Raw genomic sequence first — 26,299 nt, forward strand, 5'->3', positions numbered from 1 at the left:
CGGGGCTTTTCTAAATGCAGCATCAGAGGCAAAGAGCATAGGGCTGAAGTGTCTGATACAGACAGAGGTGTAAACATTTCTACCTGCCCATCCGGGGTAAAAGTGATGGATGCTTGCAGGCGTGAGAGGACATCAGCACCTAACAGGTTAATGGGGCATGTGGAGGATACTACAAAGCGAGCGAGCAGGCTAGAACCAACTCGCAGCGGAGTTGTTAAAGGGCTACGTCTTGGCTGGCCATCCACTCCAACACAAGAGACATCAATACTGGACAGGAAGGATGGGTCTGGCAGATCTTGTTCTCGTAGAACACTACGGGCTGCACCTGTGTCAACTAGAAATGTGGTGGGGTGGCCTTCAATGGGTAAAGTCACTGTGGCAAGTGGCCCCCCTTTGTCCCCTGTAGACACTGCCATGACAGGGGTCACAGACACAGGCTTGCCAATTTCCTATTCATCGGGTTCCTCAACTATTGGAACCTGTTTGGTGGCTTTGGGAGCCGGGGCAGGCTTGGGTAGTTTTCTGGGTTCCCTTTGCTCCCTTTTAGGTTCTGGACAGTCATTCCTAAAGTGACCCTTTGCTCCACAATTAAAGCAATGTCCCCCCTCCTCCGGTCTGGGACCTCTTGGGGCTGGAGCGGAGCGGGATACCATGAGAGGAGCTGAAGTAGGTCTCCTTGGGGTCTGAACGGATTCCAAACCTCTAGCAACTAAAAGCAGGGTATCCAGGGGAACAACCTTATATTCAGGGCGTGCGGCAATGATTCCCTTGCGTATAGAGTCTTTAACACCTTGGACAAACGCACCTGACAGCATTTGTGAATGAATCTTATCTGTAAGATCAAACCCCAAATCTGTGAACATTTGATACAGTCTTGCATGAAACCTTTCCACTGATTCTCCTTTATCTTGAATAACATCAGTAAGGCCAGCAGCCTGATCCGCAAGTTTGTCCTTAGCCCATTCTCTTAATTGGGTGCAAAAAGTTACTCCAGAGGGGTAATCAACATCACTGCTGAGCAAATCTGTACTGAGGTGTCGGGCCATACTTGGCCAATATGCATCCCCTGCTTTGATAGCACAAATGCTCAGCAAATCACGCCATGCGGCGGAATAAGTCTTTTGAATTTGAACTATCCCTCGGTAGAAGGGCATAGGCTGTTTTTCTGGGTCAGGGAGTGATTTCATTAGAGCACTAGCTTGAGTGGGATTGAAAGCAACATATTTAGGAGGGGCCTGTTCTCCCCGACCCTTGTGGCCAAAAGGGTCATCGATAGAACGGTGAGTTGGGGCTCCCGCGGCAAGCTCCGATGAGACATGGGACACCCTGTCCATCTCGTCATCATCGAATTCTATAATATTGGCTCTTTTGCGTGGTGCAGGGCCCGAATGAGGTGAAAGGATCGGTGGTTGGGAACGAGCCCCAGATGCAGGGGTGGCTAGTGAGTCATAACCTGGGGATAGGTAGTCACCGGGGATTACCGGCATCAGGGCCGAACTGGGGGCCGCCATATTGGTGGCCGGAAAAGGTACTACATTAGGGTTAAGGGAAGAAGTGGCGGCCATGTTGGAAGAGGGCACATCCGGGGCAGACTGTGCCGGACTGGGCACGACCGGAACCTGGGGCGTGGCTTGGGGAGTGGGGAGTGGATATCCGGGATAGGGCAGGGCCATGGGATATGGGAAGGGGTAGGGCCAGGCTGGGGAGGGGAAGGAGGTGGGGTATTGAGCTGGGGTGGAGATGGGAGGGAACGGAGAGGGATTGGTAGGGGTGGGTGTAGAGGGAGGATCCGGGGCAAGGGCGGAGGAGATGGTTAGTTGGGTGGAAGAAGAGGGGAGGGGGTCATGAACAGAGAGAGAGTGTAGGGCAGGAATGGCAGATGAAATGTTAGGGGAAGGTATAGCGGGTAGCGTAGGGATGGATGAGGATGATGGGAATGTTAAAGATGGGGCAGGGGAAAAGAAAGATCCATCAGAATTCAGGACCGGGCAGACAGGGGAGGTGATGGAATGGGTATTGGGAGTGGGGAACATAGTCAGCTGGCTATCACTTAATGCTGACTGAACCTTAGGGATAGACATTCCCTGGGCGCCGGTTTTGGGCGCTGGCTGAGGATAGACCCCAGCAACACAATTATTATGATACACAAACAATTTCACACCTTTGTGATTTATCTCTTCCTCAACCCAACCTTCTAGCTGAATAGCCTTCGCTACTCTATACCATGCTTCAGCAGTCTTTAATAAACCATTATCTGTAAGCTTGCCTTTCTTTTCTGTCAGTAACCTACGCCAACTTTCTGGTTGCAATCTTCCACATGTCGGTACAGCAATTCTACATACTTTTGCAATTTTTTCAACACCTTTAACCATTTCCTCACCCTCTCTGTCTTCGACTAAATCACATGCTAACCAGCCCTTACTGGGCTTGCTTAAATCCTGTCCCATAATCCCTTTACCCCTATACCAGCGTCCTAGATATAGGGAGAGAGAGGGAAAACTGAACAAGAACGTCTACAATGCTCGACTGCCACCCGAGAATCGTGGGATTTTCTCAGGTGCGTCTTCCCAAAACGTAGACTAGTCACTGAATCCGCCTACCCGGGGTGGTAGACACGGATTGGAGCGAAGTGAGAAGTGTGTGACCAATCACTTCTCTTTTTAAGAGGAATGGGAGTGGATAGTATAATAATATAGGAAGTATAGAAAAGATGAAAGACAAGGAAAATCCTTAGAGACAGACACAGGAGTTCATGAGACTCCTAATTAGACAAACAAGACAACAATACAATTGAAATACAGTGCATGCATCACAGTTCAAATGAAATCAACAATAATCCCTTTCCTTTACTCGTGTGCTTACTCCAAAGTCACCTCCCTCAACCCCGTAGTGTCTCCGCTCGGAGAACGACTTTCGTAAGTCTCACTACCAGCGGCCACGGAAAACAACTGACACCGGTCCGAGTTCCGTCAGCCTCTCTCTACTCTGCAGTCCACAAGAATGTGGCCACGTCTATCCTCACTCCCGTAGTGCCCCTATAAAACCCACTTATAAGTCTCACTACCACGTGATGCGGAAAACAAGCAATGCCTACTTGAATCCCCCCAGGAAACAAAGTCCTCTGCCACAAGACTAAGCCCCCCTCACAAATAAACAGAAATACCATGTGCACAAAGAATCTAGCTAGGCTCTCAAAGTGACACAAGAAGGATCACAGGAAATTATGAGTCTACACAAAATCCACAGTTCCAACACCCCTCTTTTTCCTTACAGCCACAGCCACGAGGCTCCTAAAAGAGGTAAACAGGTAAAGAAGACCCCCAGGAACGCATCCGCAGGTCAACCCCCCTTTTTCCTTACAACCACAATACCGTGGTTCCTAAAAGAGGTGAAACAGGCAACAGAGACCCCCAGGAACGCATCCGCAGGTCACCCCCCTTTTTCCTTACAGCCACAGCCACGAGGCTCCTAAAAGAGGTAAACAGGCAAAGAAGACCCCCAGGAACGCATCCGCAGGTCAACCCCCCTTTTTCCTTACAACCACAACACCGTGGTTCCTAAAAGAGGTAAAACAGGCAACAGAAGACCCCCAGGAACGAATCCGCAGGTCCACCCCCCTTTATCCCAAAAGAGGTAAAATACAAACAGATAGACACACACACTGAAGACCCAGGCAAGTCCCCTCAGGTCCACCCCCCTTTATCCCAAAAAGGGGAAAACAAGCAAGACAGAACCCCAGGCAAATCCCCTGCAGGTCCACCCCCCCTTTATCTCAAAATGGGGAAACAGGCAAACGATTCAAACACACCCAGGCAACAGATAGACTAAAATGCAGGTAAACAAGTGAGTAACGAGACACCGGGCAAGATATTACCTGTCTTTGATGTCCTCCCGGGAAGCAGTCACAGACACGTGGACGGGTCAATCAAAGGGGCCGGAACGTACCGGTGGCTCTGCAGAAGTCTCTACCGTGTATCTGGAGGTGATCAATCTCCCTTCCTTCCCCCTGGATTCCTCCGTCCACCCTTGTCTTCCTTAGGACGGCTCACCGGCCGGACATAGCCCGATGCCCCACGTTGGGCGCCAAGTTGTTATGGTACTTTTTGAAAGTAAACCAAAATGTTCAAAGTCTATCTGTTCCTGTCCAAATCAATAAAATTAAATTGCGTATATACGCTGAAGTAATTAAGTCTGACACACGAGGTTCAGGTTAAAATAACTTCGAGAAAGTTTATTGGCAAGTGAAGAAAAAGCGGGCGCGCAGGCCCTTTTAAGAGGCATTTTGCGTCATCATTGATTATTAGAATATCAGCAAATAAACATCATCAATTGGATTAATTGTTAAGTGACGGAGTTAGTGTCTTACCTATTGGTTAGTAAAATTAAGAGGTTAGTCCCGTGCCCACCCATCAGAGGTGGGATTATTCTGGACACGGGTGGGGGACAAGGGGGTCCTAAGCGTCATTTTACACGGTCAGTGATATCAGGCTTTATGTCCAGGTGCAAGGTCTCTTATGAATAGAACATTTCATTACTACTGTGTTCTGTGGCCTTCAAACTGTACTATCTTACAAGCTCTTAAGGAGTAGCCGGCAAGTCTTAAGGAGTAGCCAGCACCTCCTGGTACTTGTCCTTGAAGGAAACACGGTCTTTGTCTACTGTATTAATTGGGTTGAGAAGTTCAGTCACGTAATGTAGTTTTAAAATGAACAAGTTAAGTCATGAGGACAAAATGGAGGATTGAAGAAGTCAGGTTAGGAGGACAAAATGGAGGACGAAGTCACAGTATAAAGTTAAAATGGAGTTAGTACAATAATTCAATACAAGTACAATAATAATTTTTAATAATTCCACATCAAACCCATACATGTTCCAGGCAGTGATTAACCCGTGCATGTTCCCTGCAGTGATTAGCCCATGCATGTTCCAGGCAGTAATTAGCCCATGCATGTTCCAGGCAGTGATTAGCCCATGCGTGTTCCAGGCAGTGATTAGCCCATGCATGTTCCAGGCAGTGATTAGCCCATGCATGTTCCAGGCAGTAATTAGCCCAGGCATGTTTCAGGCAGTGATTAGCCCAGGCATGTTTCAGGCAGTGATTAACCCGTACATGTTCCAGGCAGTGATTAGCCTGTGGATGTTCCAGGCAGTGATTAACCCATGATGCATGTTCCAGGCAGTGATTAACCCATGTATGATCCCCGCAGTGATTAACCCATGCATGTTCCAGGCAGTGATTAGCCCATTCATGTTCCCCGCAGTGATTAGCCCATTCATGTTCCCCGCAGTGATTAGCCCATGCATGTTCCCCGCAGTGATTAGCATGTTCCCCGCAGTGATTAGCATGTTCCCCGCAGTGATGAGCCCATGCATGTTCCAGGCAGTGATTAACCCGTGCATGTTCCCTGCAGTGATTAGCCCATACATGTTCCCCGCAGTGATTAGCATGTTCCCCGCAGTGATGAGCCCATGCATGTTCCAGGCAGTGATTAACCCGTGCATGTTCCCTGCAGTGATTAGCCCATGCATGTTCCAGGCAGTAATTAGCCCATGCATGTTCCAGGCAGTGATTAACCTGTGCATGTTCCAGGCAGTGATTAACCTGTGCATGTTCCAGGCAGTGATTAGCCCATACATGTTCCAGACAGTGATTAGCCCATACATGTTCCAGGCAGTGATTAGCCCATATATGTTCCAGGCAGTGATTAGCCCATATATGTTCCAGGCAGTGATTAGCCCATGCATGTTCCAGGCAGTGATTAGCCCATGCATGTTCCAGGCAGTGATTAACCCATGCATGTTCCAGGCAGTGATTAACCCATGCATGTTCCAGGCAGTGATTAGCCCATACATGTTCCAGGCAGTGATTAGCCCATATATGTTCCAGGCAGTGATTAGCCTATACATGTTCCAGGCAGGGTTTCACAGTCACACAGGTGAGTTAGTGTCAGGTGAGAGCTCTGATGTCTGCTGTTAAGGTGTAACTATGGAAACCGCAGTTGAGTCCACGTTAGTAAATACAAGGGATTTCTCACACAAACACCTCACATACGGGGATTACACACCATACACAGACTGTACACACCATACACAGATTGTACACACCATACACAGACTGTACACAACATACACAGACTGTACACACCATACACAGATTGTACCCACTATACACAGATTGTACACACCATACACAGATTGTACCCACTATACACAGACTGTACACACCATACACAGATTGTACACACCATACACAGATTGTACACACCATACACAGACTGTACACACCATACACAGATTGTACACACCATACACAGATTGTACACACCATACACAGACTGTACACACCATACACAGATTGTACCCACTATACACAGATTGTACACACCATACACAGATTGCACCCACTATACACAGACTGTACACACCATACACAGATTGTACACACCATACACAGACTGTACACACCATACACAGATTGTACACACCATACACAGACTGTACACACCATACACAGATTGTACACACCATACACAGACTGTACACACCATACACAGTGATGACAATGAGCGGTATAGAGAGGGAGTGATAAAGCTGAGAGTATGAGCGCTATAGAGGGGGAGCGATGATGATAATGAGCGCTATAGAGGGGGAGTGATGATAATTACGAGCGCTATAGGGAGGTATTGATGATAATGAGCGCTATGGGGGGAGCGATGATGCTGGGAGCGCTATAGAGAGGCAGTGATGATGATGCTGGGAGCGGTATAGAGGGGGAGTGATGATGCTGTGAGCGCTATAGAGAGGCAGTGATGATGCTGGGAGCGCTATAGAGGGGGAGTGATGATAATGAGCGGTATAGAGAGGCAGTGATGATGCTGGGAGCGCTATAGAGGGGGAGTGATGATAATGAGCGGTATAGAGAGGCAGTGATGATGCTGGGAGCGCTATAGAGGGGGAGTGATGATAATGAGCGGTATAGAGAGGCAGTGATGATGCTGGGAGCGGTATAGAGGGGGAGTGATGATGCTGGGAGCGCTATAGAGGGGGAGTGATGATGCTGGGAGCGCTATAGAGGGGGAGTGATGATGCTGGGAGCGCTATAGAGAGGCAGTGATGATGCTGGGAGCGCTATAGAGGGGGAGTGATGATAATGAGCGGTATAGAGGGGAAGTGATGATGCTGGGAGCGCTATAGAGGGGGAGTGATGATGCTGGGAGCGCTATAGAGGGGGAGTGATGATGCTGGGAGCGCTATAGAGGGGGAGTGATGATGCATTGCTGGGAGTGCTATAGAGGGGGAGTGATGATGCTGGGAGCACTATAGGGAGGTATTGATGATGATATTGAGCGGTATCAGGGCCGTCTTTAAGGAGGGGCAAAAGGGGCAGCTGCCCCGGGCCCAGTTACTCCGGGGGGGCCTAAGGCAGCTGCCCCATGGGCCCGCTGCGACAACTGAAGTTATCAGGGCCCTGGCCCTTTAATACTGCTCTGGACCGGGCCCCTGTAATATGGTGGTTGGCTGAATACATACACACAGCTAGCTTCCTCACACAGTGCCCTGTGATTGCTTTTCTTCCCTGTGGCATGCTGGGGGGAACTGAGGTCTGATCACTTCCTCCTCAGTGCCGCTGGGGAGGAGGCACACACCAGAAGAGGAGAATACAAGCATTGTGGGGAGAGTGTTTGAGAAAGCTGATGGCAGACTCCCATCAGCCTGGGCCAGCAAGCTCTCACTGGACCCCAGGGAAGCCACCCCTCTGTACCCAAAAGGTAAGGAGACAGGAGGGTGGCACAATATTGTTTTTGTTTGTTTTGCTAATTTCTGATTTCACTTGTATTCATCAGACATTACAAACACCCATGTGTTGGTGTTTGTAATGTAACACACTGGGGATAACTACATGTTACAAATCCTAGAAGAACCTGACAGTTCCCTATTAAATATAAATTAAAAACATATTTATTTTAAAATATTATTGCATAAAGTGTTATCAAAGGCTGTACACCATTTCCAAATGTCAAGTTTGCCAAATTTTCTACCAGGGTATGTAAGAACAGAGTTGAGACATTATATTGGCCAAGGTTGCTGGGAGTTGCTGTCCAGGAGCTGCTGGAGGGCAGAGATTAAAATATGTAAATTTACACATATATGTGTGTGTGTGTGTGTATCTGTCTGTGTTTATGTCATTGTGTGTATCTGGCTGTGTTTGTGTCAGTGTGTGTATCTGGCTGTGTTTGTCAGTGTATCTGCGTATATGTATACCTGTGTATGCTTTCTTGTGTGTCACTGTGTATGTGTACGTGTGTGTATGTATGTGTCGGTGTGTGTCAGTGTGCATTTGAGTGTGTGGTGATGCATACATCCCAGCATTTTAATGCCAACACTGCACACAAATACACTCCTACATTCCTTTGCTAGCAATGTACACATATACACCCCTGCATTTATACCTTTGTATGTGTGTGTATATACCTGTGTCAGTGTGTGTGTGGTATGTATGTATCTCTGTGTGTGGATGTGTCAGTGTGTGTGTATCTCTGTGTGTGGATGTGCCAGTGTGTGTGTGTGTGTGTGTGTATATCTCTGTGTGTGGATGTGCCAGTGTGTGTGTGTGTCTGTGTGTGTATCAAAGTGCTTGTATCTGTGTGTGTGTGTGTGTATATGCCAGTATGTGTCAAGGTGTGAATATGTGCCCGTGTGTTCATGTGTGTATCTGCTTGTTAATGTATATGTGTTAATATGTATGTGCATACAACAAATCGCACAACATGCAAACAGACCCCGGCAAACATTACAAACAAACACACCAGTTTGCTGTAACACCAATATTACACACAAATGTACATATGCATTTAAGACAACACTACATCCAAACACACCCCTGCATGCAAATACAAACATTACATACAAACACATCCCTGTATTAAAACGCTAAAATGATAAACAAACACCAACTCTACACACTTGCATAGCATCGCAGGAGTTGTATGACAGATGGGGATCTATCTTTTCTTTACTCTTGTGCTACAGGGAAGGCGTAAAATGTTTTTTTGCACCAGGTCACTCTCTACATGACTGCAGACCCACAACCCCTACGTTGCCCAATAAACACACAACACCTGTATAATGGATAAGGGCAACGGCCACAGCTTTATTGAACATTTTGACCAGCATTAAACCAACTGTCAGCTGATGGGGTGATTCATCCATCAGACAGATCTCACATCCTTTTTCCAGAGTCCAAAGCAGCCTGCCTTCCGCCTTCAGCCCAAGCATGCTGCGACTCCCCAATCCGACTTGGCACTTGCCTTCCCATGCGCTGGCCAGGTATTCCGCTGTGACAAAACAAAAACAGAGACAACCAGACACAAAGAAAAAAGACACCACCACCACCGCCACTTTTCTACCAAAAGGCACAATCCTAGGGAGGGAGGGAGGGTGGGAAAGCTCCTGTTAGATCTGTTACTACCTGCTGAGTGGCCAGGGCCCACCCCCCAGGCTCCCATATATACCAGTACCCTACTCGCTACATATGTATCCCCTTTAATCCATCCCCCCTTTCCTGGGCAGCAGTCATGTTTTTCCCTTCCTTATTCAGTCCAGGGAAACCTTTAGTTTCGCCGCTGGTTTGGGGTGGAAGGAGTGATTGCATGCCCAGGGGGCCCAAGCAAATGCTTGCCCATGGTCCAATCAATATTAAAGACGGCCCTGAGCGGTATAGAAAGGAAAGCAGTGATGATGCTGGGAGTGGGAGCGCTAGAGGGAGGTATCGATGCTAATGAGCGCTATAGGGAGGTATTGATGATTATGCTGGGGGTGGGAGCGCTATAGAGGGGGAGTGATGATGATGAGCGCTATAGGGAGGTATTGATGATAATGAGCGCTATGGGGGGAGCGATGATGCTGGGAGCGCTATAGAGAGGCAGTGATGATGCTGGGAGCGCTATAGAGGGGGAGTGATGATAAGTAGCGGTATAGAGGGGGAGTGATGATGCTGGGGGCGCTATAGAGGGGGAGTGATGATAATGAGCGGTATAGAGGGGGAGTGATGATGCTGGGAGCGCTATAGAGGAGGAGTGATGATGCTGGGAGCGCTATAGAGAGGGAGCGATGCTTGGAGTGGTATAGGGAGGCAGTGATGATAATGAGCGGTATAGGGAGGTACTCATGATGCTGGGAGCGCTATAGGGAGGCAGTGATGCTGGGAGCGGTATAGGGATTCAGTGATGATAATGAGCGGTATAGAGGGGGAGCGATGCTTGGAGCGGTATAGGGAGGCAGTGATGATAATGAGCGGTATAGAGGGGGAGCGATGATGCTGGGAGCGCTATAGAGGGGGAGCGATGATGCTGGGAGCGCTATAGAGGGGGACCGATGCTTGGAGTGGTATAGGGAGGCAGTGATGATAATGAGCGGTATAGAGGGGGAGCGATGCTTGGAGCGGTATAGGGAGGCAGTGATGATAATGAGCGGTATAGAGGGGGAGCGATGATGCTGGGAGCGCTATAGAGGGGGAGCGATGATGCTGGGAGCGCTATAGAGGGGGACCGATGCTTGGAGTGGTATAGGGAGGCAGTGATGATAATGAGCGGTATAGAGGGGGAGCGATGCTTGGAGCAGTATAGGGAGGCAGTGATGATAATGAGCGGTATAGATGCTGGGAGTATGAGCGGTATAGGGAGGTACTGATGATGATGATGCTGGGAGTATGAGCGGTATAGGGAGGCAGTGCTGATGATGATGCTGGGAGTATGAGCGCTATAGGGAGGCAGTGCTGATGATGATGCTGGGAGTATGAGCGCTATAGGGAGGCAGTGCTGATGATGATGCTGGGAGACGAGTATGAGCGGTATAGGGAGGCAGTGCTGATGATGATGCTGGGAGTATGAGCGCTATAGGGAGGTACTGATGATGATGCTGGGAGTATGAGCGGTATAGGGAGGCAGTGCTGATGATGATGCTGGGAGTATGAGCGCTATAGGGAGGCAGTGCTGATGATGATGCTGGGAGACGAGTATGAGCGGTATAGGGAGGCAGTGCTGATGATGATGCTGGGAGTATGAGCGCTATAGGGAGGTACTGATGATGATGCTGGGAGTATGAGCGGTATAGGGAGGCAGTGCTGATGATGATGCTGGGAGTATGAGCGCTATAGGGAGGTACTGATGATGATGCTGGGAGTATGAGCGCTATAGGGAGGCAGTGCTGATGATGATGCTGGGAGTATGAGCGCTATAGGGAGGCAGTGCTGATGATGATGCTGGGAGTATGAGCGCTATAGGGAGGTACTGATGATGATGATGCTGGGAGTATGAGCGCTATAGGGAGGCAGTGCTGAGGATGATGCCTGGAGTATGAGCGCTATAGGGAGGTACTGATGATGATGCTGCTGCTGGGAGCGGCCCAGGGGGGCCGGTCCTGCGCTATAGGGCGGTGCTGGGGGCGGTAGTGGATACAAAGCTGGGAGTTGCGGCTCTCGCTGACAGCCATGGCCGAGCATTGTGTGATCGCCGCATAGCGCCCTATGTACTAACCGGGAGGATGAACTCCCTGCTGTTCGGAGACATGGCCCGCGCCCTGGACACCCCGCCGTCCCCCGGCCCCTCTGCGGCCCCCGCGGTCACCCTGGCCCTGCGGAATGACCTGGGATCCAATATCCACGTGTTAAAGACCCTCAATGTCCGGTTCCGATGCTTCCTGGCCCGCGTGCACGAACTGGAGCGGCGGAACCGGCTGCTGGAGCGGCAGATCCAACTCAACCAGAACCGGCCGGACCGGGGGCTCCGCTTCAAAACCTTCCACCGGGACATGGGCACCCAGACCGAACCGCAGCCCCCCGGCCGCCTGCCCGGAACCATGTGGACCTACACCCACGTGCGGCGCTCCGGGGGCCAGCTGGAGACCGTGCAGGGCCCCGGGGTCTCCTGGACATACCCGGACGGAGTGGGGGTACAGATCGACACCATCACCCCCGAAATCCGAGCCCTGTATAACGTGCTGGCCAAGGTCAAACGGGAGAGGGACGAGTACAGGAGGAGGTAAGTGCACCCCCAGTCTGCCTGTCCTGAACCCCCATACTGTACCCAGCCTGTCTATTCTGCACCCCCAGCCTGCCTATTCTGCACCCCCATACTGTACCTAGACTGCCTATTCTGCACCCCCAGACTGCCTATACCGGACCCCCATACTGTACCCAGCCTGTCTATTCTGCGCCCAAAGTCTGCCTGTCCTGAACCCCCATACTGTACCTAGACTGCCTATTCTGCACCCCCAGTCTGCCTGTTCTGAACCCCCATACTGTACCCAGCCTGTCTATTCTGCACCCCCAGTCTGCCTGTTCTGAACCCCCATACTGTACCTAGACTGCCTATTCTGCACCCCCAGACTGCCTATTCTGAACCCCCATACTGTACCCAGCCTGTCTATTCTGCACCCCCAGTCTGCCTATTCTGGACCCCCATACTGTACCCAGCCTGTCTATTCTGCACCCCCAGTCTGCCTATTCTGAACCCCACATACTGTACCCAGCCTGTCTATTCTGCACACCCAGCCTGCCTATTCTGGACCCCCATACTGTACCCAGTCTGCCTATTCTGGACCCCCATACTGTACCTAGCCTGCCTATTCTGTACCCAGCCTGCCTATTCTGGACCCCCATACTGTACCCAGTCTGTCTATTCTGCACCCCCAGTCTGCCTATTCTGAAACCCCCATATTGTACCCAGCCTGCCTATTCTGCACTCCTATTTTGTACCCCCATACTGTACACAGTCTGCCTGTTCTGCACCCCCAGATTGTACCCATTCTATCCCCCTGCACCCCCACATTGTACCCTTGGTAATAAGGCACCCAGCTGCACCCCTCTCTCTGTTCATCTTTTCCTGCAACAAATACAGATACTCTACCTAATAATAATAATATACAGCACCCCCGATATTTACCCCCTCTAGCTGCAGCCTGCACCCCTTCGTTGGTCCTAAAGTCCCCAATTTTTGCTTCTTCATCCTGGCAGAACCCCATTTTTCCCTGATGCCCCTCAGTTCTGCCCCCTTCTAATACAGTCCATGTCATTAGTGTTTTCGTGCTGCACCCCTAAAACAGCATGTTTTGTCCTGTGCACCCCCTCTTCTGACTCTTCCCATGTTACTCCTATCCACCGTGCTGTGATTTTGCATGGTTTTCGACGTTATTGTTTGTAAATAGTGGACAGAGAGGTGCAAAGTGACGCAGGTCACCCTCCCATACCCCAGGGTTAACTTTCTGAGCTCTGCAGATAGCCGCTCAATGGGAATGTGATATTAACTGTCTGAGTGCCAGACCGGCTGAGCATGGTGAGTGAAAGGGTTTAACCATGTACCCAGTCCCTCCCCCTGCATTGATGGCTGAGCATGGTGAGATTGCATCACACTGCACATTGTGCTGACTGCATAGAGGTTTAATGCAGGAAAGGAGGTACAGGGTGACATCTCTGTCAAGTGCCCACTGAGAGGGTATCTATAGCGAACACGTTGTGCCCACTGAGAGGGTATCTATAGCTAACATGTTGTGCCCACTGAGAGGGTATCTATAGCTGCTGCCAAGTGCCCACTGAGAGGGTATCTATAGCTAACATGTTGTGCCCACTGAGAGGGTATCTATAGCTAACATGTTGTGCCCACTGAGAGGGTATCTATAGCTAACATGTTGTGCCCACTGAGAGGGTATCTATAGCTAACATGTTGTGCCCACTGAGAGGGTATCTATAGCTAACATGTTGTGCCCACTGAGAGGGTATCTATAGCTAACATGTTGTGCCCACTGAGAGGGTATCTATAGCTGCCGCCAAATGCCCACTGAGAGGGTATCTATAGCCGACAGGCTGTGCCACTGAGAGGGTGTCATTAACATATGGATGCAGAGGGGGTAATATAAACGCAGATGCTGGTTCTAGGCTGTTTAATAACATGACATCTTGGCAATAATGGGGGTTCGTTAGGAATAGATCCAACAAGCACTCTAATTATGGGCATTAAATCTCTGTTCAGCCAGTCCATAGAAATAATATATTGGAGGCTTCCGGTCCCCTTGCAGGATGTCCGTCCAGCTATGACAATAAATTAACCATTAGATACCCTCTAGCTTATTATCATGGCTGGAATCTGCAGGGTTAAGCCATACATTTTATAAATCGAACCACAAAACGAGGAGATTATTTTTCCAACTTGCTTATTCTCAGCAACGGTTTGCGGGTCAGTTGCTAACTTACCACGATTCACTGTTTGTTGATAACTCCCTTGTAGAAACCTGACTTCGTACCAGTAACGAGATTTAACTCTAGCCTAGATGGAGCCCAGGCTGTGAGATCATCCGAAGAAATATTACCTGCGCTGGGGGTTTACCTACTGAATTGTGGGGATGGGGGGGAAAAAACGCACACTGTAGGCTGGCAGGCGCAGTATTGCCGTTAGCGAGAAACCAGGTGGGAAATTGCTCCTCTTACAGCAACGCTGGGATTTTTATTGGGAAACTGAGTTATCCGTGGCCTATCGGTGTCTCGGATTACGGTCAAGGTTGTTTTTTCTTTCTATAAATACTTGTAGAAGTGAAGCGTTCAGTCTCGCCCTGGGATAGTGTACACTGGCTTTCTGCTGATTCTTGGATTAAATGGGGGGGGGGGGGGTCGCTGTGAATGGCTTTAACCCCTTAAGGACACATGACATGTGTGACATGTCATGATTCCCTTTTATTCCAGAAGTTTGGTCCTTAAGGGGTTAAAAATGCCGAATGACTAACCCCACGAGCGACTCATTGCATTGTGCTGTGTTGCTCAATCCTGTGACTGTTCGTTAAACACAAGTTGTTATTTATTAAAACACTGATTCCTAGTGAATAGAAAACCCCAATGGCAAAATATAGTCTAAAATATCCAGGCTGAGACTATAGTGCGGTTACAGAATATTCTAACTCCTCTAGATTTGATTACATTTTTTACCATTTTCCTTTTCAATTCACTGCTATTCACAATTTAGTGAATTAAACTTTTGTGTTTTTTGTTTGGTTTTGTTTTTTTGTGGAGAAATGGAATTTAGCCCAAATAGCCGAACTGAACTGTCCTCCCCCTCCCCCCACTCTTTATTGTTTAATTTCATAGACCCCTATCTTTCAGATGGTAGAGATTGCCATCCGTATCTCAATCCTAAACCGCCTGCATGTCATCGTTTTAGTGTGATAGAGCAGTTTGCTTTAAAGGAATACTCTGGGCACCATAACAACTTCTCAAGCTGTTTTGTGAATGTGTCTGACACTCTCAGCCTATCAGTGGCGGCTAGTCCCAAGGCTCAGACTGGCAAAATCAGCTGGGCAGAGAACATGGGAGTTGGTAAACGGTGTACCCATTGAGATAAGCTGGGGATGAACTTGCACTCTTTATTACAATTAAGTTGTTATGGTGCCCAGAGTGTTCTTATAAATCCAGATTTTTTGCAGTGTTCTAGGGGAGTAAGATACAGGAGTTTATCTAGACAGTGATTGAGATAAAATGAAGTGTTTTCCAGAACGAGATTGTCAGCCATCTGGCACCCTATAATTCACAGTTTAGTGAATAATCTGCTTTCAGAGAGCCTCTCCTTTAAATGGTTATTTGTGTTAAACAAGGGTCATGGTTCGAAGACTCTTCCCAGCTAGTCGGATGTGGATTCATTCTCCAGCAATGTAAAATCATCTTCCAGGGGAAATAAATCCTGCTTCATTGAATCACCCCCCTCCTCCCTCCAACCCAAACCCCTCAGCCCCTGCAAAGATCACATCACTCTCAACAGGATTCTTTCTTTAAACAAAGGCCCCGGGTCTCACTGTATATCTTAATGTATTAAAACCTGCATTGCTGTATTCGGTCAAAGGTCACGTAGAAGGACTCTCAGTCTCTGCTGCAATTGGAGGACAAAAAGTCCCACGATCCACCCAAAATGCACTCTTTATTATTTTATCAGTCTAGAAATTGTCCCAAGCAAGACTGAATTGCATGCTGGTTTTTCCCTTCCCACCACTGCTGGCGGGACACTGTGCACTGCATCTACTACTTTCTGTTCTTATTTTGCTAATTCGAACAATCCATGTTTTAAAATTAGAGGCTGATGGGTAGTTTGCGGAATCCGGGGCTAATAAAGCCAATTTCAGGAAGTCCAGGGCGACCGACAGAATGATGTGTACTCTGGGTCACACAGACTGGTACGATCCCATGCTAAACGTACTTTACATAAACTGAGCGATTCTACAAGAATTCCGAAATTGGTTCTGTACCATGTTTCAAGTTGCACTGTGCAGGGTAACCCCGACGTGTGGGCACACTGGCCTTAAACTTGAAATCGCTTTGAATTCTCACCTCATTGAATAACTGTCATTGTGGCGAGACAGAATATCTCGGATTGCAGGGCCCAGTATGTCACTGGCACCCAGTGCTGATCAGCTGTTATGCCCAATGGTGGTGCCCATACCATCCTGATAAGACGTCACACATGTCGTGTCCTTAAGAGGTTAAACTTTCACAGATTCTCTGTGTGGAAACATCAGAAAACAGTAACAAGTGTTAAAAGTATTACATTGAAAGAGGACGATACGAAGCCGCCATATGAAAAGGCTGAACTGCGCAAACTTTAAAAAAAAAAAAAAATAAAAAAAAAAAAAATAGAAAACAGAAAAAAAATCTATACACACAGTCGGCTGACTCTGAACGCCCCCATCCTGGCGCTGCCAATGTCGGATAGGTCAGTGAACTTTATATTTACCAACCCTGGAAATGGATGTGAGCTCTAAACAAACAGATTCACAGTAATTTGTTCAGAAACCACAAGTTTAGATTCTCAGGCATTTTATTCACTAAACTGGAAGGAGCAGTAAGGAATTTAAACGAACACGGCCACGTTTAAATAAAATGGAGTCTACGTCTGGCACCCAGACCACTTCATTAAGCTGAAGTGGTCTGGGTGCCTATAGTGGTCATTTAAACGATTCCCATGAATTTTAATGGTGATTTTTGTAGATGAATAATTTGACACGTTTGTCTATAAATATTAATCTGTGGCCAGTGTACCGATTTTAAAGCAGAGCGTGTGTTGTGAGATAAACTTTGTTTAAATTAAAAATAATATTGGTGACCGTGAGACCTGGCTGGTTATGGTAAATGTTGACATTGGACTCAGACTGAGTACTGAATTTGTGCTACATTGTCTTTATGGTGATTCCAGGAGGGTTCATTTGGGCCGGGCGCTGTGCCCAGTAGACAGATAGGTGTGTTTGTTACCACTCAAGATACATAGGCATCCAATTGTCACCGCACAGAGAGCACGGCCGGATTTTGGTATTGTCCGACACGGCACCTCCAATAACTATTTTTCTGTTTGGGAATTGGCAAACGACCAATCCGGTGACTCAATGATACTACAACCTATTTTGGCTTTCTTTTCTCTCTCTCACTCCGGGGGGTGGGTAGGAGTGTCAGTGCATTGTCGTACATTATTATTTTATTTATTATTTAATACACAATGCTATTCATTATCACATGTTTGTGTGGTGTTATTACTTATATCCATTCTAGTATCTCCATTTAATTTACCCCTAGTTTACATCGGTATTTATTTGGCTCCTTATAAAGTATGTTATAAGGCATCTTGTCTAATGGAATACACCGTAATAGAAATCGGTGTGCGTTGAATTGTAATGAAGGAACGTCTGTGGCTCCCCATTGTATATGGCTGTCTTTTTATGAATGCATCATGGGAGATGTCGTTCTACAACATCTGGGGATCTTCCTTTTGGACTCCCCTGTTGTAAGCTAAAACTGACAAACCGGAACGTAGAATCCATTTTATTTAAACGTGGCCGTGTTCGTTTAAATTCCTTACTGCTCCTTCCAGTTTAGTGAATAAAATGCCTGAGAATCTAAACTTGTGGTTTCTGAACGAATTACTGTGAATCTGTTTGTTTAGAGCTCACATCCATTTCCAGGGTTGGTAAATATAAAGTTCACTGACCTATCCGACATTGGCAGCGCCAGGATGGGGGCGTTCAGAGTGAGCTGACTGTGTGTATAGATTTTTTTTTAAAGTTTGCGCAGTTCAGCCTTTTCATATGGCGGCTTCGTATCGTCCTCTTTCAATGTAATACTTTTAACACTTGTTACTGTTTTCTGATGTTTCCACACAGAGAATCTGTGAGAGTTTAACCCCTTAAGGACACGACATGTGTGCCATGTCATGATTCCCTTTTATTCCAGAAGTTTGGTCCTTAAGGGGTTAAAATGGTTCCCCATGATGGATTCTACAAATTGTTAAATGTGGAACACCATATTCACTGTCTAGACCAGGGGTAGGCAACCTTCGGCACTCCAGATGTTGTGGACTACATCCCCCATAATGCTCTTACACCCATAATGTTGGCAAAGCATCATGGAAGGTGTAGTCCAAAACTTCTGCCGTGCTGAAGGTTGCCTATGCCTGGTCTAGACCTTGCTGTAGTGCCGTGGTCGCAGCTAGTTCCACTACAATTATTAGTGGATTATAACTCCCTTGAATCTGCTCTGGTTGTCAACCAAGGAGTTATGGGAGTTTAAGTCCTCCAACAAGTAGAGATGTTGGATGTAGAGATATTTTTGGATAAACCTTTTTAAAGGACCACCATAGTGCCATGTAAACAAACTCGTTTTCCTTGCACTATATGGTCTTTAGGTTCCCCCTCCCGCCGGGCTTTAGGGGGACTCTCCTCCCACTTCTGCTGAATGCGCGTCAAGAGCCGCGCGCGCATTCAGTCAGTCCATCGGAAAGCGTTCTCAATGCTTTCCTATGGACGCTGGCGTCTTCTCACTGTGGAAATTACAGTGAGAATCGCGGAAGCGCCTCTAGCGGCTGTCAGTGAGACAGCCACTAGAGGCTGGATTAACCCTATTGTAAACATAGCAGTTTCTATGAAACTGCTATGTTTACAGCTGCAGGGTTAACCCTAGATGGACCTGGCACCCAGACCACTTCACTGAGCTGAAGTGGTCTGGGTGCCTATAGTGGCCCCTTTAAATGATTCCCATGACTTTTAATGGTGATTTTCTGTAGATGAATCATTTGACACGTTTGTCCATAAATATTAATCTGTGGCAGTGTACCAATCTTGCTGACATGCGTTTTGCCACCAATAAATGGGTTACAAGGCGAGCGTGTCGGAGTCTCTTTAGGGATATTCCCTGTTTCATGCCATTCGGCAGGTGCAGCACCTGGTTTGTTGTTTCAGCCGCCAAGATCTGCCACTCTGTTCTGGATCCGTTATTAGTCTTTTTGTGCGCAGGGCGTGCTCCAGCCTGCCCTATAAACGCTGACAGCTGGGCATTGATTTGTAACGCATTGTACGTTAATCTCTTTGAAGCGTTTCTGATAATCTCAGGGTTCCTTTAATGTTTTGTGAAAGCCTGGCCAATGTAAATATGTCTTGGGAGAGAATATTTCATACAAAGAGAATGGGAATATCTTATCTGAGGACAACCGCTCTGTGTCCAGCTGGGGTAACTGTGCCCAGCAAAGGGGGAAAGGATCATGGTAGTTGTAGTTAAACAGGTGTTGACTTGTTTCCCTACAATCCAGCATGGCGGCCTACACATGGGGAAACGAGAGTTTGTGTTTTGCACTCTCTTATATTCACATAATGTGAGACACAGAACCCCAAAATAATTGGAATGAGTGTGTGTGTGTGTGTGTGTGTGTGTGTGTGTGTGTCCCTTCCTCTCTTTGTTGGAGTCCAAGTCCGCTCTCCCACTTCACAGCCACAGACATAATTGCAATACATGTATTAATCCCCCATTGGTTTACGTGGTGTTTTCTTTAAGCCTTAGGTGATTCACTTTTCATTTCTAAAGCTGTATTTAGCTGATTAATTGTAGCAGTCCATTTCAACGATATTCTGTGTGTTTATAATATCCGCCATTCTAATTGTTTATATTGCAAATGAAGGGGTTTATTCAACAAATACCGTAATGTAGGAAACGGAAATTGGAATTGCAAATCGTAGGCCAAAATAAGCTGGGACTCTATTGCTGGCTTGGAGATTTTTACCAAATTTGTTGTTGTTGTTGTTGTTGTTGTTGTTGTTGTTGTTATTTATTATTATTATTTATATTTATATTTTTTTTATTTTTTTTTTTTTTACTAAATTTGGAATTGGGTTTGTTAGCCACAAATCATTTAGTAAGTAAACAAGGAGAGGTCTGGCTTCCCCAGATTAAATATTTACAATATTTTAAAGGCAAAATGTTTTGTTTGGAATAATGTACATTACAAAGGCTTCTCTATTCTGATCCAGCGAATTAACCTTCCATCCCAGATATAGATTGGTATTTAGAAACCGGTTTCATTGGTTGTGATTATTAATACATGCTTGACTTTGGCTTCGGGAAGATGTGTTGATTTATTTTGGAATATTCTTTTGTGGTTTGGTAAATGGCAACGTAAGCAATCTGCCATCTAATGAAATAATTCTCACTGAAATGGAAGTTTTTAAATACTGCAATAGATTCAGTCTTCCTAGCTAACATTCTGTTCCTTTTAGAAACTCTGCAATAAAATACACAGCGAGGTAAGATTGCAAATACTGTATATTAATCCCTGACCACTCCTGAACTCTCCGTGCCTCTGATTACCCCCCTCTAAACCTGGCGACCCTTGCCTGCTTCTATCGCAGGCCTGGAATAAATAAGATTATTGATGCTCCCAGGAAGGTGAGACCTTGGAAAGGAGACTGGCCTATTTTGAGACCATGACATGCACAGTGTATTTATAACAATACCAGAAACCCACAGAGCTTGCAATCCGCTTATAAATAAATAGAACCTGTGCACGCCACGTATGAAGTGACTATAAAGGGATCCCTGTCTCAGGTAATTCTACTAAATATGAAAATCTCTCTTCGTAACACTCCTTGGCATACTGTTTATTAATAGACAGATTTCCAATTTGAAATAATTTTAGTTTTGTTCTCCAGGAAGCTGATTTTAATGAGATCTTCACGATCACATTAACGCCATGACCGGGGGGAAAATATTTTAAATTAGAACGAGAATCTTTGTGTAATTTTAATAACTGCCATGGAGGCCTGATCTCTGGGCTGGAAAGGGAAATATTGTGGGTATCCCAGTAGGTTACGTTCTTATCCCCCTGTAATAAAAAGTTTCAGTTAATAGAGTTGGATATTATTAATCAAAGACTGTAGGGCTCATTCACTAAACTCCAAACTGTAGTGAATTGAAATCTGAATTGCAGAGTCTAGGCCAAATTAGCCAAGCTGCGTCTATAACGGAGTTGGGAATTCCAAGTTTAGTGAATAAATGTTACAAAGGATACAGTCCCGTTCCTTTTATTTGATTTCCTTCCTGTGACCTCCCTTAGCCAGGATTTGCTCTGAGGTGAAAGGAACACGTGTGCCCTTCCCCCAGCCTACGAGAAACCACGCATGGGTCGCCAAATTGCCTGCATTCTCATGGGGCAGTAAATATCATCATGCATTGCTTGCAAAAAATTGACTTTTAGCCCCCACGTACCTTTTTTATATCTCCACTGCCAGCCGTACTCACAATTTCATTAGCAAATGGTGTAATAATGCTTTAAAGACTGCAATTCCCATTATCCAACTGGCAAAACTGAGGCTGAAATAGGTGGACTGGAATAATTCTCCAAAGGACTCATAGCAGGGCCCACAACTACCACTTGCCCGTCAGCCATTGGCAAGTGAAACATAGACCTGCCAAGTAAAAATTCACCCCAGTGACTGCCATCCAGGCTCGCAGCAATCTGTGGGCCTGGATACTGGTGAGCCCTGGTCACAACTCTGATATTTCAGCCTTGATTACTAGCTACAATGTAGAGTTTATTGAATAATCCTGTGAGTGTGAGGTATTGGGTTTTGGTGAGATATTAATAAATACTGCAGCATTATCGTGTGTGTGTATTTTTTTGTTTTGTTTATATTTTGTTATGAGTTTTGGTTAATTTTAAGTTCACCAGACATGTCTACTCCAAAGAAATGCCCATAGAAGATTAATGTTCTCATTCTCCTAGTGAAAATAAGGTATCAGCGAGGTGATGCATGGATCTGAGCCAGTGTTCTTGCTGTGTGTTTGCATGTATGGCTTCTATGGGTTTACGTGACCTACGAGACCATTGTTCAAGGAGACGATGGATGGCCAAGGTTTTCTGCCACTATGGATTTACTGCTTGGGAAAGGAACGAGTCTACAGATTGTCTGGCTTCCCGGCTCCCAGAATAAAGATGACTTTGTGGACCTTCCCATAAAACACAAAGGCCTTTCACCTTAAATAATACGTCTCTAATAAAGAATAATCCTTCTAATAAAATCAGCGTATTCATCTGCAGACGATTAGTGGCGTTCCCGCGGGGTGAAGCCATTGTATCACTGCGTTTTAAACAAACACGGACTTTGTTTACAATATCCAATAAACTCTTGGTTACATTTCCTACCACTTTCATTTGGTTATTACTGAATCGCAGGGTTATTTACTGGATATGGTGTGAAATGTCTCAGGAAATTCAAATTTTGGGCCACAGTAACTGAATTTGAAAAATTCTCAGTCTGCCATTTCACTTTGCTATTTTTGGCCTCAAATTTTTAAATGTAACTTACTTCTCAACCGTTTTGCCCTTAGCGAATATTTGTTATTGCACCCTGATAAGTTATGTAGTTTTTGTTTTGTTCAGGATTGCAAGCTCTTTGGCACAGTCTTGTGGGGAATTGGTCCGTGACAGGGAAAGGCTTGTCGTGGTATAAAAAGGTTTATGAATTTTATAAGTCAGACAGATGCTATATTTTTTTTAAATCTAGCTTCTGGGATTGAGCGGATCCTGTTGTGAATCTGTTTCATTGCCCCGTGTTTTAGAAAATTCTTTTGAGTTCTAAATGCTGCAATCATACAAGTCTTTGTGTTTAAGAGAAACGGATATTTAAATCTCTAACTTTAATTATTTCTTATTCCTCTGATCCGGGTAAGTCTCAGGATTGTTTGTTTTTGAGTTTTCTTGCAATAAATCTAACTCGCAGTCGGTTCATACCTCCCTGTTATTTAGGCTCTTTGTTAACCTGTACCCATCTACGTGACACCATCGTCACTCTGTGTCATTCAGCCTCCTGCTGATCTGGAACCCATTGCTTAGACAAACCACTTTCCTGAAGGATTTCTAAATCTCCTGTGTACAGGAACGTGGGCTTTCTCTTGTTTCTGACACTGCATGGAACAACATGGGGTTTATTCACTAAATCACAAACTATGCTGGTTAATTGCGAAAATATCCCAGCCGTGAGACCAATAAAAAAAATCTGTAAGACTGACAAAAAAAAAATCCTTTGCAGAGATTATTTTGCCATTGATTGGGTAAAGTGTGATTCCCAAATGACTTCTCTCCAGCCGTTTGTGGTTTAGGAATATATAGAGGATACTGAGCCTTGTAGTCAGTTTAAAGGCCGGAGCATAAGAGGGTGCATTAAACCAATTTCTTTTTTACTTGGAGAACCTGGGGTATTTTTTATTATTATTGCTGAATACCCAGAGTTAGGCAATTCCTGATTTATTTTCTTAAGTGTGTATGTGGTTGCGGTTGTGCCAGCCTATACCATCGCTCTGTAAAAAATATTTCTGACATTTTTCTTGTAAGTGCTGTTTTTTTTTTCCACCTATTTGCTCGAACATTTGAAATAAGCCTAATTGCCATCAAGTAACCACGTTTTATAATTAAGCCAAGCTATTGCTGTGAACTGCAGCAAATATGTGTCTGGTTTTATGGCCGCAGGTTCACCTATTTTGGGGGCAGTCGATTGTAACAAGAACCTCCCGGCTTTTGCTTATTAAAATAAAAGCTTAAACCGTGTATCTCTAAATGTTTTCAGTTTTGATAAAGCTAGAAACGTTGTTATACCAATCTGTCCAACCTGGTTTGCAGTGGTAGACTTAGAGCGCTGGGGGTGGGTTACTCTTGTGCTCTCGTCCTATTATTGCTGTCAAAGGTTGGACGTATTGCCACTTGGTAACGCAGAGGTGTAACGTCCACATTATCCGCTGAAGAGGTGCCACACCAGACTTCTTTTAACCAAACTGTTCAGTTTGACAGGAAACGAGGGCATTGTGCCCATAAACTCCTACAATAAACGCGTTAAAAGGGGCACTTGCCAAACTAGTGATTGTAGAGGTATTGTACATGGTTTTAAAGACATACTGGAAACCGGAGGGTCCTCCTTGTTAAAGCACCTCTTTCTGCATGTCCTCGCACACATTTCATTAAACACCTGACGGTTGTTTTTAACATTCCTGAAATGACTGTGCTAATTGTTATGTAATGTACCCACCCTCAGTCACTCCCTCCAAACACATCTGGTCATTATCACTGCCATGTCCTAAATTTACCTGTCCACCCTGAAAACAAACTGTGTGTGTGTGTCTGTGTACACGAGGACTGTTAACCTCACCTGTGACGCTTCGCTGGGGTGTGCGTACAGTTTTAATTATCCCTCGCCGTTTTGATTAATTGATACTAAGTGTAGCTGTCGTGTTAAAGTGACAAGTTGACACCTATGTAGGTAATTAATCTGTATCTCACACTGTCATGGCTTAGTTACTGGCAAATCTAAACATCCAGACTCATTCCTGTATAGAGCGGAGATCGTCACTTAGTTGACTAAAACATTGACAATCCCCTATAATTTGTCATTAACCTTTCTTTACATGCCCTGTTTTGATAAATCTTTAAAGGGACACTGTAGGCACCCAGACCAATTCAGCTCATTGAAGTGGTCTGGGTGCACTGTCCCTTTTGTACTTAGTGCTGCAGTGTTAAACATTGCAGTTACAGAGAACCTTTTTTGGTCCGGAATCTGACGCTCGGCATGAGAACCTCCAGCGTCATATTGTTCCCATTGATCAACGCTTTCCTATGGGGGAAACCCTAATGCGAGGGCGGCCATTCCTGCACAAGCGCATTAGATGTCTCCTGACGGCGCGGGAGTTGCATGGGCGGAGGCTGACCCAGCGCCAAGGGAACATCGGTGCTGGAATCAGGTAGGTTGCTGACGCGGTTTTAACCCCTTCAGCGCCACGAGGGGGAGGGCGTGGGGTGAGGGAATGGGGCACCTTAGAAATCTTAAGTGCCAGGAAAACGGCCTTATTTTCCTGGCACTATAAAATCCCTTTAGTATCAATTTCATTACAGTTCAGTTTAGGCAAAGCAAACATTACCAATGAGAGAACATTGTTTCATTTCCAGCTTTCTCTTTGTTGACAACCACGTGCAAAAAACAAAACTTGTAACAATGGCTGACAGGGAGCCAAGATGGAGGCGCCCAATTGCAGGAAAAAGACCTGTGTATTTTTTTTCACAGCTCACAAATACATATTCTCTGTATATAAAGAATAAGTAAACGCAAAATCAAAACCCTGGGATTCCCCTGTAAGGTCAAAACCCTGGGATTCCCCTGTAAGGTCCTCTCTTTATGGAGCACAATATTTCTTTGTGTCTTTTTTCATTTATAGATTTTTATTTTATTTCTATATAAATCCTAGAGAATCTGACTTGATTTGCAATATGTATTTGTTTTTATGGTATAAACCTGTAAAATGAGATCCTATCTGTGCATGCACAGGTTTCACAGAGGGGGAGAGGTGGGGGAGCGATCCCTCTATCATGCTTCAAGGGTAATGTTCAATAAAAGCAAGGTATGTTACACATGGTGCTTGTCATGTTCAGGATTTGATTTCCTTTTATCTGACTCGCAGAGCAGCAAACAGTTCTTTTGCTGTTTGTCGAACCAGGCGTGACTGTACAGATTAGTGGCCTGTAACCTGCAGCACAGCGATACTGCCAGGGGAAAGCCGCTGATCTCGATTCCACAAGTAAAGACTGTATTCTACCTGTCGGCCCATGTGAAACCAGCTGTTTGCCCTGTGTCTGGCGGCCTTCAATAACGGTGACTATTCTGGACCTTGATTCCCCATGTCTTGTAATTATGACCATAATTTTGCAGGAACGTTGTTTTTCCACCATAACTTGTTAAGTGAACAAATGCCAGAGGCCCTTTAACTGCAAAGATTTGACCTTTTAATAAATCCGTGCCGGGTATCCCAGCTAAAAACAAACAGCTATTCTGCAAAGGACATTTCACCCAGTAAGTAAAAATCACTTTCTGGCCAAACTTCTGGTCATTGACCTATTATTCTCTGACCTTTTCTCTGACCTATTCTCTGCTGTGTGGTATATTTGCTCCTATAGTGGGGGAGATGGGAAGTAGG

At 46.0% G+C, this 26,299-nt stretch overlaps 1 protein-coding gene across 2 annotated transcripts in view; it reads left to right on the forward strand.

Moving 5' to 3' along the window:
• The first annotated feature begins 11,413 nt into the window (after nucleotides 1-11,413).
• Nucleotides 11,414-26,299, forward strand: part of IFFO2 (intermediate filament family orphan 2) — a 44,603-nt gene continuing 29,717 nt past the window's right edge. The window contains exon 1 of one of the 2 annotated variants that reach the window (XM_063435781.1): nucleotides 11,414-12,038. In XM_063435781.1, coding sequence (XP_063291851.1) covers nucleotides 11,542-12,038 — 497 coding nt within the window. In that variant the 5' untranslated portion in view covers nucleotides 11,414-11,541. The remainder of the gene's footprint in view (nucleotides 12,039-26,299) is intronic. The other variant, XM_063435780.1, reaches the window with a different exon arrangement.

Source organism: Pelobates fuscus, chromosome 11, assembly GCF_036172605.1.
Source record: "Pelobates fuscus isolate aPelFus1 chromosome 11, aPelFus1.pri, whole genome shotgun sequence".
Lineage (NCBI taxonomy): Eukaryota > Metazoa > Chordata > Amphibia > Anura > Pelobatidae > Pelobates > Pelobates fuscus.